Here is a 19,466-nt window from a genome sequence, read left to right on the forward strand (position 1 = left end):
CTGAAGAATCATTACATTCACAGCCTTAAAACATTTTTATATATTGAAGAATAATAATCACAAAACACACATTTTGACAGCATTTTCAACTTCCGTCCATCCATCTTTTGTACTGCCTGATGCAGCTCAGGGTTGCGTATAGCTGCAAATGTACATTTGTACTGTGGGAGCACACACACACACACACACACACGAGACAGGAGTGTTCAGCACTACACCAACATTTTAAACGTAAACGCATATTTAACAGAAGATCAGGATTTTCAAGTATATGATGCAAAGATTCAGGAAAGGAATCATTAAGGCAGTAAAATGTTTTCATGAAGGAAAAACAGCTTGGCACGTTTGGAATATTTTCTTTTTTATTCAAAATGTACATCAATGAAATCAAACTAAAGTAAGATACTGAATAGGTTGTAGTGTGGGAGAGGCTCTGACAAGAGGTAATGACTGATACTAGAAAAATGTATGGCAATTCCTGACAGCAAAATGTTACTTTACACTCACGTCCAAAGATCAGGTAATAAACAACAAGTCTCCACTTCAATACACAAAATATATCCTTATAAATTATATAAATGCAGGAGGATCTTTTTTTAATATCTGGGATTCAATTCAACTCCATCTTATACTAGTATTTGGCAAAATGGGAGCTGAAAACAAAAAAGACTAAGCAAATATACAATAATAATATGCACCATTTTGAAGAACAGTTATTTGAGGGATAAAAAGCAGGTAAAAGATCACAGTAGTAATGAGTTAAAAAAAAATTATAAAAAAGATGCATGCAAAATATAGAATAGGCTGGTGAAACTTAAAGCACAATTTGTATTAAAAGGGCATGACGTGACCTCCATGGTATTTAGCAGTAACATGTAAACATGGGCACCATAAAACATTGCTTTGGCTTCTGCATGATTATGACTCCTTTCTTTTTTTTAATTATTAGACAGACTGAAAAAAATCCATCAACTTAATGTAATGTACTTCATCATACGTCAGTGCTTCGATGTATTTGTATCCAGTGAGCAAGCCTTGATGTTTCAGATTCTTATCCTATGAGTTTTGCATTTAGAGTCGTAGTAAATTGAAAGTAAAGATCAAAGTCCTGTATACGCGTGAACCCCACCAGATCACTCTTAATAGTCTATGTACATTAAGACATGACAGCAGGCTTCAGCTGTGCCCGGTTCCTGACCTGTCTGGCTTCAGGGCTTCATCTGGTCGTCAGAAATACCATGCGAGTCCACATAAGGCCATGTTCAACAAAAAGGAGACGCAATGCAGAGAACAAAAGGTGGGTAAATAGCGAAACAAAAACAAAAGAGAGGTAAAGGGTGCTTAGTTCTTGTTGAAGCTGCAATCCCCTCTTCAGGTGGTCAAGATAGATTAAAAGAAGCTGAAGAGACAAAGAGAAGAAAAGCAGAGGTTAGAGGAGACGGCAAAGCAGAGACGCTCACAGAAAAGGCCCAGAGGTGAATCCCTCATCTAGTAGAGAGTAGCTTGAAGTTATTGTGATAAAAATCCCTGTGCCCACTCCACAATGTCTAAACAGTGAATTAACTGTGCTAAAACGCCACACGATTATCTCGTCTGTGGTCCACGTGTGTACAAATAAATGGAAATTCTTTTCAACCACAGCAACAAGTGTGCATCATCAATGAAGTGGGGAAAAAAAAGTGAGTCACAGCAAAAAAAAAACAAAAAAACAATAGTACACATGGAAGCAGAAGCGGAGACGGCAAGTCCAGAATTCGGTCGCTGGAGGAGAGTTTAAAGCAGCGGTGTAGCACACACACATTAACTCATACTAAAGCAGAAGGGATGGTGATTAAGAAACCCTGAAAGACGGGTGTCTGCAAGGCCCCAGGTCACATTTGAGGGACTCAGTACCCACAAGGTCTGGTTCCTCAGCAAAGCTTGAGGGTGGAGGAGCTACTCAGTGCAGAGCCAGGGATTACTGCAAAGGAAAGTGAAACCACACAGACCAGTGAGCTGAGGTTAAGGAGGAAATGGCTCTTCTACACCCAATATCAAGAGTGTGTTTATGCCAATCATCATCAACCCAAGACTTTATAAAATAAAGTATAACTGAGATCCAAGCTCCACTCGCAGGAAAGTTTTGAACTGACGGGAACAGAACTCAAAGTTTACCACACGTGTTCAGGATCACCTGAGAGCATTTTATTACCAACGTTAGTTATTTAGCTGCACTCAAGTACAGAATACTTTAATCATACACAATGATTCAATGAAAAATTGGCCTTTATTCTCTCTTATTTTTTTTTATGAGTCAACACTGATACAAACAACATTGGTCCCTGCTGGACAGTGGACATGATGATAGACTTTTAAATGTGCCTTCATAATAAGTACAATAAAAAGAAAGTTACAATTGCACTGACAGCATTAAAATATAGATATGTAGAAAAACATCATCACATTTGGGTATAAAAAACAAAAGTGCAAATGTGAAAGCTAATACAAGGTTGCACATGACAATGAATGAGGTACGGGAGAAGTGGCAAAGAGATTAGGCACACAACTACTCATGCATCAGGTTAAAGTGGAACACACATCAGCAGAGGGGAAGGCCACCGTCAGTTTGTTGGATAAAATGTCCAAATCTTTAGGAATCGATGCAATCAGAAAATTTGACAAGATTTCAGTCTGAATGTGCTTAACAGTATTTTGAGGGTCCCACACTGGATTCATAAACTTTTTATATTTTCAGGAGATTTAGAATCTAAAATTCTTTAGTTTCTGCTCTGCTGAATTTACTTTATTCCATTGTTCCTCCACATTAAAAATATCCAACTAACATAAAATGAGTTGAGAAGGAAGCATATGTAGAATTGTTTAACAATGAGAGACAATTCTACATCCAAAACACAATTACAAAAAAATTGCCTAATAATTATTTATGCAGAGAATAACATCAAATAACTGGTTTCTCACAGTGATGTGAAAAAAAATAAGTATTCTTTCGTTACTAAATGGATACTCCTGTTTGGCGGCACTACAATAGATGTGCTTCTTACTGGTTGTTGTTTTCTATATTGTACTTTGAACAAAGTACCTATTCAGTGATTGTTGTTATTGTTATAACTATGATGGACACACCTGGAATCTCAAATTTGCAATGTTATTGGGGGTGGGGGGGGGGGTCTACAAGTATGAGTACTTACAAAAAAGATAGTGGTGCATTTAGATACGTTGCAGCCGCCCCAGCAGCTTTATCTGTTGATTCTGTTGTAAAATGTGAAAAACTGTTTAAAAATTATTTGTTGTGATGGTTTAAATTGATGTTTTAATAGTCGAGACAGAAAGACAAGTAAATTATTCTAAATTTCATTGAGGATGAAAGAAGTCGTCGCTGATTTGGTTCTTTTGCCTACGTTGGTTGAAGCTCTTTAACCTGATGGTTAAATCCATTTAAATCTCTTTCCATCCATTCTCTTATCAATCACGGCTCAATCTTAATTCTTTCCTCTGTAATCTGCTGCAGCTCCCACATCAGGCTCACAGTTTGGTCCCACTGTTGGATGTATGTTTCTCTTTAGCCTCATTACATTTCTGCCCATCACACAGTAGTCATGTCAGTTAATATTAAAAAAAAAAAAAAAAGCTCACATCATGCAAAGAATCACTGAGTATAAAACAAGGAATGCAGTTCTGTAAAATTGCGTAAGAGGACGAGCTGACTAATCACTTGTGCACATGATTCACAAGCATCATTCAGCCAAAACAGAGTGATGTCAAACTCATAGCAATGCCCAGCGTCTTCCACAGAGCGGGGTGGTATTATGAGAGGAGTGGGTGAGGGTGGGGGTGAGGGAGGAGGGGACTGTAAAGGATGATGGGAGCAGAAACTCATTCACAGCAGGATGGCCACAAGGGAGCACTTTTTCTACAGGAATCCTTAGCTGGAAATAAGAAAGAAGGGATGTTATTGCTTTCTTTGAGTAAAGACATCATCAGGACACACAATCAGTCACATCACTTCAACATTAGTGACAACACAGCATCGAGAGCAAAACATGCATCCATGGCAACTCAAAAAGGCTTAAATCAACCAGTGACACTTGATTTAAAATTTTTAGGTTTTGGTCCCAGTCTGAGTTTTAAACAATATGTGTCATTGTCTCCATTGTGTTCACCAAACAGCGTCTTGTTTTCACGGACTTCAACAGGCCAGAGACGCTTGAGGAGTCTACAGATTGCAGGACAGATGTCCTCATTCACTACTTCCCTCCCCAGCGGTTGAATCCCAACAAAATGGGTCTCTCAGGATTCAGCTCTGTACCCACTCGAGGGGGGATGGGGGGGGGGGGGGGGGGGGGGGGGGTCATCATATGGCTGTGAGATCAACAAAACGTGTCATCTCTATAAACATCGATGGGCCCTGAGGCCTTTTTCTGCTCTGATGTGACCCGTTAGCCTCAGTTACTGAATAAGCTCTTTGTGTGTGTGATGACGGAGAAGGACTTGGGAGGACCACCAAAAAAAAAAAAAAAGTAAGAAAAGAGGCTGTTGAGGATTTAGGACGGCAGATGGAACAGTACATCAAATTGGGGTTATGGGGATCTAATAACTTGGCTGATTTAGACGCAGGCACGAGGACGATAAACACAGCCAGCTCAAGGATATGATCAGCACAGATGTTGGCGTGAAATACTGCAGCCTGCAGCACTCAAACACCTGAATTAGCTGTTCCTCAAACTGTTGCTTTTAAATAATGGGTATGGGCAGATTAAAAGCATGCAACTTCGAATAAACGTAACAGCTTTTAAAGGCTCATTCATTTGAACATTCATTTTAATTTAAAGCATCAGAACGGCAAAATACATTTAGTTGTTGACTTACCACTGTACACACATAATATGTCAAAGCAATTATATAGTTGTGGTAGCATTTACATGAAGAATGAAATGTTCACCAGGAGGAACCGAGGGTGAAGAGACAGGGAGTGACAAGCAGTCATCGACTGCTTGATTTCACATTTGAATTGAGGACTTCTTGCTCAGGGCTTCCATGCAAACTTGAGTCAGCATATGAAAATGACCTCCTACTTTCTTTTATTAATGTTCAATTTCCTATTTTTTAAGAATCACTGTTTGGTGGTGGTGAAACTCAAGAAGGGAATCTTCCCTAAAAAGGTGCCTCATGCAGCAAGTATGGGAGGAGTTAAGTGGAAAACATTATGGATGCGACATCGGTGACATGCACTCACGGGACACATTCACATCAACACATCAGGCAGTGAGAAATTAGGCGTGCGTCTCCTGGGGACGAGCGGGAAACACTGACATTCATCGATAGGTATAGACAGATGAGCATCATTATTAGTCTGTGAAAGCTTCGAGTGCAGGAGCTCGCAAGTCAGAAGAAATCAGTGACCCACAGACAAACGCCGAAGCTGCACAGCTGCTTCTTTAGGTAGAAAAAGAATCCAAGCAGAGCTCATCCAGAGGAGGTGATTGTGAAGGAAATACGTTAAGGGGAGTGGAATAAAGCAAAAGAACCCTTCTCAGGGCAAGTGTCTTCTTTTTCTAACAGGCACAGAGTGACATCGGCATCAACATAGAACTAAACGTCTTTTACCAACATGATGAGACCAACAGTGTGAGAGACACTTGAACAAACCAGGAGATTGGTGAGAATAAACAACAACAACAGCAGCAGCAGCAGCAGCCATGTTCGATGCAAGAAATAGTCTTGAAAAAAAAGTGAGTGCTGGCTTTGGTGGTGCACAATATTTCCTATAATGCAGCTGAAATAATCAAGTGCTCCTTTATGAGTGAAAGCAACTATAATCATTCCGGGAGTGGAAAAAAGCAAAAGCATATTTGAATTTGTGGTGAGCCAGCGGCAACATTTAATTGCAGAGCGAGGATTTCTCACTGGAATTCACTCATCAAACTCTGCTGGCAGCTGGCTACCTTTCAACTATTTAGAAGAGGGCAGTTTGTCATTTGTACTGGACTCTCTCCATCTCTGTTCTTATTTTTCCACATTTGTGATGAGTTATGAGTTCATGGCAGTTCTTCTTCTTACAGAGTTTAGCAATAAATACAATCTCTGGTTATTTACAGTGGGTAAACAGGAGCATCCATCTGCCTCCTGGAAATAAAGTGCTGTGTTTTACAGACTACTTAGAAAGGATTACCAAAGCATTTATTGAGAGTGAGTATCCAATTACACAAATCTGAGGGGGGTTATGAATGAGTGATGACAGAGAGACCCCTCAGAGCTGAGATGTATTGGTTGTGAATCCAATCAGTTGAGTCAATTCTTTCATCGTTGCTTAGAGCATAATTTAACAAAGTGGACCCGACAGGTTTAGAGTATTTGGCATCTCCAGGAGTCATTCATATACCAAAGCAGGTCCCACACCTGTGCTGTGAGTGGAAAGACACAGGAAAGAGAACAATACTCACTTTTTCCTCTCTTTGTCCCTCTTGAGTGTGGTGGAGCCCCCTGCCTGCTGGGCTTGACTCAGCAAGAGCTCTGCGGCAGTCTTTTTCTGTTTGAACGTGTTGAGCTCATCATCCAGGGACTTCTTCTTCTCCTCCAGTTTTTTCTTCTCATCCTGGTGGAGCTTCTTCAAACGGTCAAATTTCTCATGCAGCTATAAAGCAGCAGCAAAAGAAACAGAAGGTTTAAGTTAGTCAGGAACAACAATGAGCCTCAACGACAGGAATGTCCTGTGATATTCACCTCTTTCTCAGCTTCTTTGAGTTCAGCCTCCTTTTCTTTCACTCTTTGGACAAACATTTGCCTCATTTCCTCTTCTTTCTTCTGCAGTTCACCCATGAACTCATTCCTCTTTGCTTCATATGTCTCCTGCAGACTGGTGAAGGATAAGGAGACAGAATAAACATTGAAAGCAATAACTTTACATTGAATTGTAGAGTTTAACATACAGCAGATTGCAAACCTAAACAGCTGCGATCTTGCAAGAAATAAATCATAAAAATAACAGGCCCAGCTGCCACAAGGCGTGTGGAGTCATCTACCTGAAGGGCTTGCTGTCAGGGTCTGTGTCCTTAAAGCCCATCTCCTCCAGTTTGCAGCGGCGGTAAAGCTCGTAATGACGTGTGTGAGTCTGCTCTCGCAGGTCCTCCATGTTGACTCTGATGAGCATCTCGCGTAGTTTAACAAAGTCACAGTGATTCTCATTTTCCACTGTGACAGAGAGAGATAACAGTGACACGTCTTACCAAACATATCCAATGGCCTCCTATAAATTGACATCCTACGAATACGGCGCAGCACACAAGGTGATGATCACGGTAGAGCACAGCTAATAAATGTGTTCGTTAGAGACTCATTCCCACAAACACTGCCAATACAAAACAGGCTAGAGTTCATGTCCTGTGGCGTAACTATTGATTTGGTTACTGCACTGAGATAAGCATGTGGCATCATGTGAGTACACATGCATGCCTGGAGTCAGACTGAGCTACACAAAGCCAATGTCAGACGCAGCCTTCAGTCAGGAATAGTGTACAGTACGGTCTGTATGCATAAGGACAAGAAATCGTTCTGATTTCTTTGGCTGTAATTCAGCACATTAAATTTCGGATGAAACAATGTAGTGACGTGAAAGTGCTGACTTTGAACTTTGGGACTTTAGCATGGAAACTTTAGACCTACGAGCTCCATGGGTGTCGAGCATAAAGAGATACAATTTCACTCCAGATTATTAAATGTAAGCATAAATACCTCAACTGACAGAAAATATAATTACGTTTCCATCCACAGGGAGGCAAACGCATCCATCACAAAAGAATACCATATAGACACACATATCTTGAATACCTCACAGTCTCACTGCCCAGCATGCCATTTTAAAACTACTGCACTTCCTGCAGTCTCCAAAGAGCCAGATTTCACTCGATACAAGAGATAACTGCTAAACTAAATTTCTGTGCATTTCCCGTGCAATGACACTAAACGTCCTTGTTAAAGCAGAAATTGCAGCAAATGGGTATGAAGCATGAACATTTTAACAAGGTTTGTCTTTAGTTTTCTTCCAGGGGAACATTTTGCATTTCAGTGGTCACAACAATCACACTAACATGCTCATGCTGCATCCGACTATGAGGAGATAACGCCTTAAACTGTAGGGTTAGGGTTAGACACTGGAAGCGCATACATAAGCACACATACACTTGAGGTTAACAGAATTTATGAGGCTGTAACGAATAGCTCAAGAGCAAATCAGGGTAAAGGATGTACTGCCACACATTTTCAGTGCCCCAATGTGCTGAAAGTATTGATAGTGTGGTCTGTTTGTAGTACATTAAACACTCCCTGTCATACATTGATCAAGCAACTCAATAAACAGTCAATTGAAACGTCATTAACATTAACAAACGTCAGTGACATTACATTTGAGTCAGACCACAGAGATGCTGCTGCTGCATGATGGCAGAGGCAGTGCTGCGGCTAAATGAGGTTATATAACTGGTTATCAGCTACTTTGCAGCAGCTGTGATTGCTGAGGAGAACTCAAATGCAGATAGGAGTAGCTGTAGCAGATCAAATGAGCGAGCGAGCGAGCGAGCGTGCTCTCATTTCCTGGGCAGGATGTAACCCGGGCTTACCCTGCACCGTCCCCCAGGGGTACTGCCGGGCCTTCACCATCTTGTTCCCAATCTTCACTTCCTCTGTGCTCCCCACCACGGCAAATGGCAAATGGCTCTGTGAAGCAGCAGGACAAGCATAGTCAGTGCACTGCCAATGCTCCTTAAAACAAAAACCAAACAAACTGCTAACACTTATTTAAAAACTTGCTTGAAAGGTATGTTCTGTTTGTCATGCCATAAAAACATTTTCTAAACGTTGTAAACGTTACATTAATAGCTTGTTTCCACACACAAACGGCTCTGAAGAGGCATCTGACATTTCACTAGAGCTTTGGCAATATGACGTTTCAACAACAGCCGAGAGAAGACGGTCTAATCAAGTCATTTAGGGGAAGTTAAGGCATTTGCACAGATCAAACCTCATGAACAGCGAAGTGAGCTGCACAGAAAACTGTGTGGAGCGACTTCCTGACACCAGACACAGACGCCCAATGTCCCGGTTCAACATGAAATGGTGGGCAGGTGGTGGTGATTTGTGTGTGAGATGTGTGGCTGCTGCATATGCTTCATTCACTTCATCTCAGCTATAACCACATGAAGTTTAAATGAGCCCGACAAAGACAGGAAGTTAATAATGAGGCTTACGTTCATAGTTGAGTTGATTTCTGCCACGGACTCGTCATCGGTGGGAAACTGGTAAATCTGGACACCATTGCTGACCAGCTCACTGGTGATCTTGATTTTAAACTTGGCCAGCTCACTTTTGGAGATGGCGTCCGACTTGGCAATGATTGGAATTATGTTGACCTGCAATCGAGAAATCAGAGAAAGCTTAATGCAGGAAGACGCAATGAAATTGTGCAGATAAGAATAAGCAGATAAGCAGCTAAATATAGAGCGATTGCTGGCTCATATCCATTTCCGCGGACTAAAATTAGAGGACAAAAATTACGTATTTGAAAATAAAGACAAACCAAACAACTACAATCAGATAAATGTGGGGCAGTAGCTGTGGCAGAATAATATTCATGTTTTCTATTATGAAGACTCTCCAATTAGTGGTTGACCAAATATTCCATCAATGTTAAAAACTACATATTAGAAAGAGTTTGAGCCGTCCAGACCCGCTTCACTTTAACATCACATGGCCTCTCCAAGTCACTGCAGGATCTCTTCTAATCACACCTTCATGTAGTACAATTACACAATTCTTAAGTTCACAGTTAAAAATATCAAATGCAGCAGTCTTCCTGCTCCTCCAGATGATCAAAAGCTGTCCAAACACAGTGTTAGGAGAAAGTCAAATGATTTCAGCAACACAACTGTTCTAAATAGTGACAATCACACAGAGCTGGAGAGAAACAAACAGAAGGTCACTCTCATACACCAACTTACAACAAGCTGGTGGAAAATGACCATTTCACTCCCACACAAGTATTTCCATAGTTCCATGCAGCCCACACAATCCCAAATAGTTTGTTCTCCAAATGAGAGCTTCCTTGAGGGATGGCAAAGCCATGATCCAGGTCAAGTGAACAAAAGTACGTCATCACTAACTCTAATGATGTCTTGCTGAAGGACACTTCAGTCCAGTGCTGTTTGAAGAAGTACAAAGTGGACGCTCTGCTCTGCGCTGGGTCACGCTGTTGTGCATGCTTGCTGGAGGGCACAGCTGCGATGGCAAACACTAGTCGACTCTTTGTGTGTATAAAAAAGAAAAAAAAGAAAAAGCCAGGAGGCCCATGCAAATCAGCTACTGAGGAAAGGCCCTCACAAAACCGAGGATGCAGCCTCTGAGCAGACCACATTTCACAGCTGACCTACACCAATGCAACACCACAACCAATTCACAATCAGACAGATGGCCTGGAAAAGGTTTTCGACCCATGACTAGAGAAGTGAAATCAAATGCTGCAAACAGCCAGGCAACGCCAAGGGATTTACCTGCTGTATGTCTCTGACAAGCTACATCGGCTGTGTATGAACATGTGATTAGAACGAGTTTTCATTGGCATCATTCTGCCAAACGGTGTCACTAATGCTAAAAATAACAACGTTGATATCAACGGAAAGCCTGCAAAACTGGAGATCAACTGTGTGCTGCTTTGAAAGCAAATCATTACCTGCAACAGTGCAATACTCCTACAGATGGCTCACAGAAGACTAAGACAAATAAAGCTTCTTTTTTTTTTTTCTAAAACATTCAGTGAAACAAAGCTCACCTTGCTATCAAGCTTCTTCATGGTCACCAAATCCAAGGATTTGAGCGAGTGTCCTGTTGGAGCGATGAAGTACAGGCATGCGTGGATGCGGGTGTCGTGGTAACTGTGTAGCGTCCGCTTGATTTTCAGCTCCTCCTGCAGATATGCTTCAAACTGGGCATCGATAAACTCCACAATGGATTTGTAGCTGTCGAAACAAGAGGGACGGGACGGGGGTTAACACTTAACTTATCTTCGCACTTTGACTACAACTAATGATCCACTAGTTGACAGTTGTTCATAAAAGACCCCAAAATAATGAAATCTACATGTTCAGCTTACACACACACACACACACACACACACACGACGATATTTAAGCTGTTGAAAGTACAGAAAGTTTGGTCTGTTTACTAGAAATGTTAAATCAATATTTTGGGGGAAGAACAGGGGACACATTACTGCACAACAGAAGTGACATCATTGATAACCACTTTGTCTCTTTCATCCCACAAATCAAATGTTCCCTAAAATTTAGATCAATCAGCTTCAGCATTTGAATTTGAGAAGGTCAAACAATGGAATGTTTGGAGTTTTAATTTCTAATAAAAACACCCAGAGGAAAACAGGAAGCATTCAAATGGAAGTCATTAGTTCCACAAACACATGAACACATTAAAACACAGCTTGCGTTCACACTGTAAGACATTCAGCCTGCAGCAGTTCACATGACCTTCATCTGTCTGAACACTGTAAAGCCTGAAAACAACCTCAGCATTCCCATGACAGAGCTGGAGAGTTCACATGATATCGTCTTCCCTCAAATTTCAAAATTTCTGGGTGATTTGTTTTTAAAGTTCATCCTGTTAAGCCCAATGAGGAAACTGCATCAAATAGATATCGGGCTTAAATAAAACTAAATCGTCAGAAAACTCTTTTCTTAAACTCAGAGGAATTTTACTCCACCATTCCTCTGTAAAGCAGTCAATCAAAAGTGAATTTCTCATTACAAGCTGCACGCCAATGCCAAAGACGAAACCTTATCAAACGTAACTTCTCTGCAAGGATCACACAACGTGACGGATGTCCGGAGTGGTTTACCTGTCTTCTTTATTGATCTGGTCTCCGAAGCCCACAGTGTTCACGACAGTGAGCTTGAGGCGCACGTTGCTCTCCTGGAGTTCGTAGGTGTTGGACTTGAGTGTGACGCCTGGCTGGTTGTGCTGAGTGGGCTCGCCCTCAAACTTGGTGTTGAACAGTGTGTCCATCAGGGTAGATTTACCCAAACCTGTCTCACCTGCACAACAGAGAGGAAAACAGAATTATGGATGAAGGCAGGATACATCTTGGACAGGCTGCCAGTCCATCACATGGAACCCACAGAGAAGCTGCATCCAATAATGCCAGATGAGATTAAAAGACACATACTGAAGATGCATGGAGAAAAATAACTGTTTTTTAATTGCTTAAAGCCACAAAGATAGCAGAGGTTTTGCTCAGTGTGTAGTCTGACATTGATTTGCTCTTAGATGACTCAGATTTTGAGCTCCTTCTGTGAGTATGTCTATTTTTAAACATCATGCTCTGGTCAACAGCATAACCATGTTTGCCCATTTTGACAGGATTTCTTCCAGAGCTTCACATTTAATTCCTTTCAGTCTCCTGGTAAATAACTCGTATGTCACATAATCACAGCAAAAACCAAAGATAATTACAATTGACATGTCAGGAAAGTACCTTCAAAATAATGATTATATCAATAACAGTATTAGGAGTGTCTTCACATTATGTCTCTGAGTCCTTGTGATTTTAGATTCCAAGCAAATAATTTAAAAAAAATCAAAAATCACATGCTTTGCCTCAAGTGATGTTCAGAATAGCGTGAAAATGCTGCATGTGTGAGTCACAACAGTTTCCAAAAACAGCAGCTTTCTTTTTACCTACTCTGAACAGAATGAAATGTCCTTACTGGAGAGTATTGAGATGTACGAACAGTAAATGCACCATTATCACAGACATAAATCAGCATAATGATAAAAACTTTGAAAAATAGTGCCGTTGGCCTTTTGCACTTTTCACTCCTAACAAAACATGAAATCCACTTTAAACAAAAGCCTGCTTGAAAGATAAATGACCCCCTAATGCGTTTTTGAGAAAACAAGATGCTTTTTCACCCATCACAATGAGTAATAATAACAAAGATAATTATTTCAATTAAAATATTTGAGATGATTGTTTGACCACCAAGCCATTAAACATTCACAAACAAAAGACAGATCAGCAATAATGCATTTTTATTCATTACACTCACATTTTGCTTTTTGGACATATGATGTGCACCATATGTCAAAAACAAAAATAGTCCAGCATCGAGTGATGCAGTGTCATATATAATGACAATTTCTGGTGAGGCCACTCTCAATCTGAAAGAGTTGCATGAAAAACACTGGAGTTTTTCCAGATGAGTTTAAATGAATTTAACATATTTTTAAAACTGAAATACTATCAATTTAATCTGTGCAGCTGAAGCACTACATTTCTACTTCAGCATTACGGCTGCAGGATTAGTTCTACCCAGAAGATAGAAGGTTCAAACTGAGGTTTTGCGGGTAAGAAAATTTAAGAAAATCAAGGAGGCTGATGTGATTTATTTTTTGTTCCTTGGCTAATGAATCCTGTGAAATTCTTGTTTTCTTAAATAATTGTTACATAACTTTTTGATGAGCAATGTCTGACTAGAATCAAACAACTTGCAGACACTGTGCAGATTTCTATCAGAAGTGGGGAGGATTTCACTCGATCAGCGTAACCGGTCTGATCGAGTCAGATCCTGAAATGCTTTTCTTATTGTGGAAAAGCTTCACTGAAGCAAAAACATTGCTGTCGAGCCCGAGGACAGAGAGATGGACCGCATGCTCGTGAACGATACACTCACCCACACAGAGGATGTTGAAGCAGAACCCGTGGTTGACAGACTTGTTGACCAGCTGGTCAGGCATGCTGTCAAAGCCAACATGTCCCGCCAGGGGGACGGCCCGAGCTCCTTCACCCTGATGACGGAACACATAGACATAAAGCAACAGGTAAATTAGCACTGAAGAGCTCATTTATCATTTTGATTAGTTTCTATGAGGCCTTACGCTGTGACACTAGTAAATCTGGACAGTTTCTACAGTAAAGGATAAATAAGAACGATCACAATAATTAATTTAAGGAAAACTTGGTTACATTTCCGTCGAGCATATTCAAGCACATTATTCTGCAAGATTGACTTCAGGTGCGGTGTAACTCACTTCCTGTTTCCTGAACCACTTCTTACATCTCACAGTTGAAAGCCACAATGTACATATATGGAAAATCTAAGTGTTGACGTCAACATACTTGAAAATAGAGCAAAAAGCAACAATTTGATATGAAAAAATAAAAACGACAAAATTAAATTCAAACTACTCTTGCTCGGCACAAAGTCTTCTCAATGACATGGACTTGATTTCTGAACTGGGGTTCATTGAAATTCCACTCACACTGTTTGTATACAGCCCAGCTCTGTACCAGAGTGGCAGTAAACACCAAAGTGTTAAAGCACAGTTGTTACATGTGTGTGTGGGTGTGTAGCTGGCAGTGAGCATCTTGATAGCTGTGAATCTCATTTTTCCAGCCTGCATTGACATTACGAGGTGCAGGAAAGCAAAATAAAAAAATAAAAAAATAAAGAGATTGTATGGCAAAATGTGGAGTTCCGTCCCAACTAAAACCTCAGACAACTACCCATTATGTGGCTTCACATAACACGGTGTCGCTGCCCAAAGTGGGAAAGCTTTGAGGGGAAAATACTCTATTTGAGGGTGAATTTAAAATTACCAGGCGAGCAGTTTGTGGATTACTTGCTTTGAAACAGCTGAAGGAGTATTGGGGACATGCTGGGGAGGTAGAGTGACAGGACAAACCGCCTACAATCTTCAGCTTGCAAGTGCAACATTCCTGAACTCATTCCTGCTTTTCATGACACTCGCAGCCAAGTTCCACAAAGAGGGTTTTCATTCATTGGGCCGCAGAGGGACATCAAACTGTACTACCTTGCTATTCTGAGCCTTCCCTCTGGGCTTTGTGGCTTCCTTTTTCCTCCCTCACCAAAACAAAAAAAAGGAGTTCAACTTAACACACGCGCTTACAAAATTGCATGCCTTAATGCCTATAGGCATCCACACTCTGGATTGTGTTTGCAGTTCAGACAACGCCCGAATGAAAGTTAACGGGACTTGAAGCAACATAACGGAAATGAAATGAGCACCGCGGCTTAGCTGAAATGGGGGCGTAAAGAATGAATGGCCTACAAATACCTCTAATACAGGTTCTCGGTTCAACGTGACCTAATATATCATCCACCGCGAGGGATTTACAACGATTTAGCCCGCGTATATATGTTTATTCACATTTTGCTTAAAATATCTCCACAAGGTCTGAAATATTGCAGATAAAACTGAATGCTACAAAGAGAATGTTTTTTCAGCGTTATGGGTGTTGGTCTTCAAGACGAATCAAACTTGTGTAAGAGCATTAAGGAGTGTGCTTTTTCACATTTGTAATAATAATGACTGGTCTAATTCAGCGATGAAATTTGGATGTAAAAAGACAGTGGAAGCATCGGAAAGCGGGTGGCGACGAGCGGAATCCGCTTCACGCTTGCGCCCACGTAACGTTCAGCTGAAATGCAATAAATACATAACAAACCGACACGTTGAATGTATGTAACCTACTCGCGACGAAGCCATTCCGGAACAAAGCACAATACTCACCGCTTGCCTTGCTATCTCGGTTGACGCCATGGTTATGGTAGCCGTTTGCCGGAGGACGAACCCTCTGCTGCCGCTTAGCAAAGGAAGCTGAGCCGCTAACGTTACCACGGACGGAGTGGTGGCCTAGTGGAATGTACCACTTGTAAACACGTTTTTTTTTTATATGGAACCGTGACTGATATCCTTACCATGGGTGTGAATTAGCCACGAGAATTATTGATATCAGGTAGATTTCATGTCATGTTATGTAAATGCATAGATTTTAGAAATAAATTGTGATTTAATTAGGTTTTAACCACTGCGCTACCCCCGCGGTATAGCGTTATGGTTCCGCCCAGTAGGGTTAGTTGTGAACCACAGTGAATGAACGTTACAAACGGAGATTAATTAGATTAGAGGGAACAAATCAAGACACAAACAGACAATAAACACAACAGATGTTTAAATAAGGTGGAGCAAATTAAGAGTGAATAAGAAATACATCCATGAAATGACTGTCTTAGAAACGAGATCATTGTAAATTAACTTTAAAAACCCCAGAGAGATTACATTTACAAATGAACGACTGAGATTAGAGATTAAAATCGTGGTGTTTTCGTACTTAAAATAAGAAATGGACAATTTTCAACATTTGTTTTTCCAGTGTGAGTGAATAGAGACTGACATAAATTGGCACCTGCTGGAAACAGTAATACAAGGGTTTCCAAGCTCGGTCCTGGAGAGCCGGCGTCCTGCAGGGTTTAGCTGGCTCCCAGTTGCAACACACCTGATTGCAATAAAGGGCTCGTTATTGGGCTTTTTCACAACCTTGGTGATGACATCATCATTAAATTCAGGTATGCTGAAGCAGGGAGAGAACTAAAACATGCAGGACACCGGCCCTCCCGGACCGCGTTTGGATACCCCTGCAATACCATCTAATCTTATCCTACGTATTTACGAGAGAATTCTTCATTCCATATATTTACTATACAGTTGCAAATATTGTCCAAATGTTCATTTTTAATTTTTTTTTAATCTGTGTTGGTCTTTACAGGAGGACAACTGAAGTAATCTTGATCACAGCAATCCACGGGTACCAGATAGTTTTAGATGGTGAAAATTCAATTCTTCAGACACACTTTACAACTTCTGACCAAAAAAAAACTGCATTGGTAATACATTAATACATACGTCTGAAAAACACATTGATCTTAAAATGAAGTGTGTGCGCGCGCGCCCTAAAATTTGATATTTCTATGGAAGGTTGGAAGACCCGCCCACACTTGTCACGTGTTCTTGTTCGTCCAATCAGACGTCAGCAGTGTATTTAAAAAAAACAAGCCGCGTCGCTCCTGTTTCATATCCAAGCAACTCTCCACACTGAGGAAACGCAGCGGTAAACACAGCGTCTGCACTTCTCACAGCTGACGGAGGTAAAACCAACATCGACCATGTTTCAAAGTAGCTTTTGGTGTTTTGTTTTTTACTAACTTATTTGTACTAGTGCCTTCCTACGCAGATCAAGACGAGCATACTAGCTAGCTTAGCGTTAACGGTAAAGTTAATATCGTTAAGTTATCTGGTTATGACCGTATATTTTCTTGTCTTAACATAACGATTATCTATGTGTAATCGACGGCTTCGAACGTGGAATGCAAGTTGAGACAAACTGCTTTACCTGCTGGTTTCCTCAAAGTTTTACATATCGTCTTTTCCTGAAGTCCGTTTAAGCTCACTAGGCTACTTCGTACTTTTTAATCTGTAAACGGTTGCAACTTGTAGAAACGAGTCCACTTGTCATGCAGTATGAAGCGGTAATTGGACTGTACATGAAAAGTTGAGATGCAGCCTGTAGCAATGTAAAAACTGCAATCTGTTTAAATGTTTACTGCACAAATGTCTATTCCATAATGACTTATTCCAATCTCTTAATCTTTCCTTCTTAGATAAGATGGCACACATCACCTTTGCAGAGCGTGAATATGTCCGTCGTGGCCCTACATCACTGAGGCGAGAGCGGCTTCAGTCTGCTCCAGGTACGTACATGCAGGCTTTTCTTCCATTTTTTTTTTGTTTTTTATCTTATGACAAGTATGCAACATATCTGTTGCTTTTCCTCACCAGAGAATCCCCTCAAGTCTCCCATGCCTGGCAAACTCTTGCATACCCCTGTGCCTTCTGGCGGCCGAAAAGCTTTTGGTGCTGTTAACAAGAGAATCTCAACACCTGCCATCAATGAAGAAGATAAGAAACTCCTAAAGCCACAGGTTTGTCTGGATGTAATCCTACTTGTTTGGCCTGTGTTTAAGATGTACTTGAACTGAGGCAGTATTGTGCCGTCTACAGGAGACAACAGTGAAATGCCTTCCTCTGACCAAAGTGGAGGAATATCCAGAAATTGAGAAGTTCATCCCGTACGATCCACTAGGTAAATCTTTTATTTGAAGCAATGCTGAGTTTGACATTTTCCTGTTTGCATTGGTCTTGAAATGCCAAGCCCTAACTCTGGCAAATGTTGCTGTGACTGTTTCAGAGTATGAGAAGTACAGCGTACCTGAGGATTTAATTCATCTCAGTGACTTTGCTCTCCCGGGCCTTGCCTGTTTCCCACACGCACCACGATTGAGTGAGGACAACTTTGAAAATCTCGATCCACTTCCAAATGTGTCGCCTATGAAGATAACAGAACCTTCAGGTATCAAGCTGCATTCATGTCTGAACATTTGACAACCATGTTTCAAACGAGGTTCAGTTCAATAGAGATGGTGAAAATGAATAAATTTCACATATAGGGAGGAAAGAAATCTGATTACTTGCTGATCAAAATCAGCAAATGGTTGAAATAAAGTGTTGCTATAACAAGTTGATTTTGATTATTAAAAGTGAGAGATTAGACTGAAGGAGGCTAACCTTTTCTTTGTTCCATGGTGCAAATTGAACACAAAGTGTTGGTGTCTACATTAAAAACTGTCCTCCCAAAGATTGCGTCCCTGTAGAGCTCGGTTTGGGTTTTTTAACCCTTTCAAATGAGTGACTTCATTGCTGTGTCAAATGATCAGCAGCTCAGTGGCCTTTTTTAAATATTAAATAAGAGCCCTTAAGGATGAGAACCTTTATTGTCATTTCCATTAAACAGAACTTTGTTGGTTACCTTTGGACTTCTTGGAGCAGCAAATGAATAGGAAAAATAAAATGGTATCAAAATGTGTACATAAAACGATTGGAATATTCCAAAAGTACAACATTATGTGCTCCTTGTAGTAGTCTGACAATTGCAGGTGATCAAAACCACTGAGTAGCAGCTCTACTAAAAAAAAAAAAAAAAAAATTTTTTAATCTAATCTACCAATTTTGCTGTTTGGGGTTGCCACCGTGGATAATTTACTTCCAATGAAATTATTCAGAATTTGCTATTTACATGCTGTAACAACAACCTTAAAGTGAGAAATCTCTTCATGTGCTGTCTTCTTCTTCTGTTGGAAATCACACTTGTGTGATTGTAGCTTTAAGTACGGTGCACAAGCTGAACTTATACCAGTATCATTAACTTAAGTCTTTCTTCCAGGTGGCTGTTCAGAGCTGGATGCCTTCCTGGAAACCCTCAATGAGCTGACTGTTGAGCTTCCTCCAGAATCTGTTACATACTGACTTCGAATGTATTCCTGTTTTTAAACTACCTTAAATTTTGTTTTAATAAAGTTTCTACCTGTCACTTTGACTCTTGTGTCTCAGGCTGGGATTTATGCTCAAAATTATTTAGTTAATATAAATGCTCTTGCACTACTTGCAAAAGGTTAGGAAATTTTGACTTGTATGAAGTTTACATCATGATTCACACAAAACTCAACATGTGTGTTCAGGACACATCCTTCATCCAATAATGTAAAATGAGG

At 40.6% G+C, this 19,466-nt stretch overlaps 2 protein-coding genes across 4 annotated transcripts; one reads left to right on the forward strand and one right to left on the reverse strand.

Moving 5' to 3' along the window:
- Positions 1-340: 340 nt before the first annotated feature.
- On the reverse strand, positions 341-15,702 carry septin6 (septin 6). 3 transcript variants are annotated; one of them, XM_080466281.1, is made up of 10 exons: positions 15,592-15,702; positions 13,731-13,845; positions 11,897-12,092; positions 10,817-11,003; positions 9,240-9,401; positions 8,613-8,709; positions 7,020-7,188; positions 6,721-6,853; positions 6,441-6,631; positions 341-1,399 (listed from the first exon to the last, which is right to left on the reverse strand). In XM_080466281.1, exons 1-10 carry the CDS (start codon positions 15,619-15,621, stop codon positions 1,390-1,392), a joined length of 1,290 nt encoding a protein of 429 aa, XP_080322407.1. In that variant the 5' UTR covers positions 15,622-15,702; the 3' UTR covers positions 341-1,389. The 3 variants fall into 3 exon arrangements, with proteins under 3 accessions (XP_080322407.1, XP_080322406.1, XP_080322408.1); XM_080466280.1 differs by having other exon boundaries at positions 341-1,960; XM_080466282.1 differs by lacking the exon at positions 341-1,399 and adding an exon at positions 2,154-3,926.
- A 1,198-nt stretch (positions 15,703-16,900) lies between these two features.
- On the forward strand, positions 16,901-19,291 carry pttg1 (PTTG1 regulator of sister chromatid separation, securin). Its single transcript, XM_080466324.1, has 6 exons — positions 16,901-17,006; positions 17,520-17,609; positions 17,698-17,840; positions 17,920-18,001; positions 18,107-18,268; positions 19,139-19,291. Exons 2-6 carry the CDS (start codon positions 17,525-17,527, stop codon positions 19,219-19,221), a joined length of 555 nt encoding a protein of 184 aa, XP_080322450.1. The 5' UTR covers positions 16,901-17,006; positions 17,520-17,524; the 3' UTR covers positions 19,222-19,291.
- Positions 19,292-19,466: the final 175 nt, after the last annotated feature.

The sequence above is a fragment of the Lipophrys pholis genome (assembly GCF_963383615.2).
Source record: "Lipophrys pholis genome assembly, chromosome: 6".
Taxonomy (NCBI): domain Eukaryota; kingdom Metazoa; phylum Chordata; class Actinopteri; order Blenniiformes; family Blenniidae; genus Lipophrys; species Lipophrys pholis.